General features: G+C 69.8%; 1 protein-coding gene across 1 annotated transcript in view; it reads left to right on the top strand.

Annotated features, from left to right (window-relative positions):
- TYMP (thymidine phosphorylase) overlaps positions 1-1,317 on the top strand; it is a 14,083-nt gene extending 12,766 nt beyond the window's left edge. The window contains exons 4-6 of the mRNA XM_014961948.1: positions 74-192; positions 1,052-1,214; positions 1,265-1,317. Coding sequence (XP_014817434.1) covers positions 74-192; positions 1,052-1,214; positions 1,265-1,317 — 335 coding nt within the window. The remainder of the gene's footprint in view (positions 1-73; positions 193-1,051; positions 1,215-1,264) is intronic.
- The last annotated feature ends 29 nt before the right edge of the window (positions 1,318-1,346 follow it).

Here is a 1,346-nt window from a genome sequence, read left to right as displayed (position 1 = left end):
GGACCCTGGCTCGGGACAGGGCTGGGGTGGGGGGGTGAGGGCAGCACCCAGCGAGTCCCCCCCCCTGGCCCAGCCTCCATCCTCAGCAAGAAGGCAGCGGAGCAGCTCTCGGCGCTGGTGCTGGACGTCAAGTTTGGGAGCGCGGCCCTGTTCCCCACGCTGGAGAGTGCACGGGAGCTGGCACACAGCCTGGTGAGCCCCCGGGACCCCCACCTGCCCCGGCACCGCGGGCGCTGGGGATGCCTCCTGCCTGCACTGCCTGTCCTGAGCCCTGCCTGCACCTCCCTACCTGCTCTGCCTGCACCTCCCTGCCTGCAATGACCTCTGCCTGCTCTGCCTGCACGCCCTGAGCCCTGTCTGCCCTGCCCTGCCTGCCCTGAGCCCTGCCTACACTACCTGCCCTGCCTGCATCCCCTGCACTGCCCCGATCCCTGCCTGCACTCCCTGCCTGCACCCCCCTGCACTGCCCTGAGCCCTGCCTGTGCTGCCTGCCCTGAGCCCTGCCTGCCCTGCTCTGCCTGCACCTCCCTGCCTGCAATGACCTCTGCCTGCTCTGCCTGCACGCCCTGAGCCCTGTCTGCCCTGCCCTGCCTGCCCTGAGCCCTGCCTACACTACCTGCCCTGCCTGCACCCCCCTGCACTGACCTGATCCCTGCCTGCCCTGCCCCGATCCCTGCCTGCACCTCCCTGCCTGCAATGACCTCTGCCTGCACTGCCCTGAGCCCTGCCTGCCCTGCCTGCACTGCTCTGCCTGCCCTGAGCCCTGCCTGTCCTGAGCCCTGCCTGCACCTCCTTGCCTGTCCTGCCTGCACTGAGCCCTGCCTACAGTACCTGCCCTGCCTGTGCTGATCCCTGCCTGCATTATCCTGCCTGTCCTGATCCCTGCCTATACTACCTGCCCTGCCTGTCCTAATGCCTGCCTGCACCCCCCTGTACTGCCCTGATCCCTGCCTGCACTCCCTGCCTGCACCCCCCTGCACTGCCTGCCCTGATCCCTGCCTGCACTCCCTGCACTATCCTGCCTGCCCTGATCCCTGCCCCCTGCCCGCAGGTGGGGGTGGGCGAGCGGCTGGGCATCCGCACGGCGGCCGTGCTGAGCCGCATGGACGAGCCGCTGGGCCGCTGCGTGGGCAACTCGCTGGAGGTGCTGGAGGCCCTGGAGTGTCTGCACGGGGGGGGACCCCCCGACCTGCGCGACCTGGTCACCACCCTGGGTCAGCCACCGGGACGGGACACGGGGGGACGGGGACACGGGGGGGACAAGGGAACAGGAACATTGTGGGACAGGGACACATGGGGCTGGGGAAGGGGGGCTAAGGAAAGAGGGGGGAGCAGGGACTGGGGGG

This window comes from Calidris pugnax, unplaced genomic scaffold, assembly GCF_001431845.1.
Source record: "Calidris pugnax isolate Ruff unplaced genomic scaffold, ASM143184v1 scaffold459, whole genome shotgun sequence".
In the NCBI taxonomy this organism is placed as follows: Eukaryota; Metazoa; Chordata; class Aves; order Charadriiformes; family Scolopacidae; genus Calidris; species Calidris pugnax.
The sequence above is the reverse complement of the archived record's forward strand: the minus strand, read 5'-3'. Positions and strand labels throughout refer to the sequence as shown.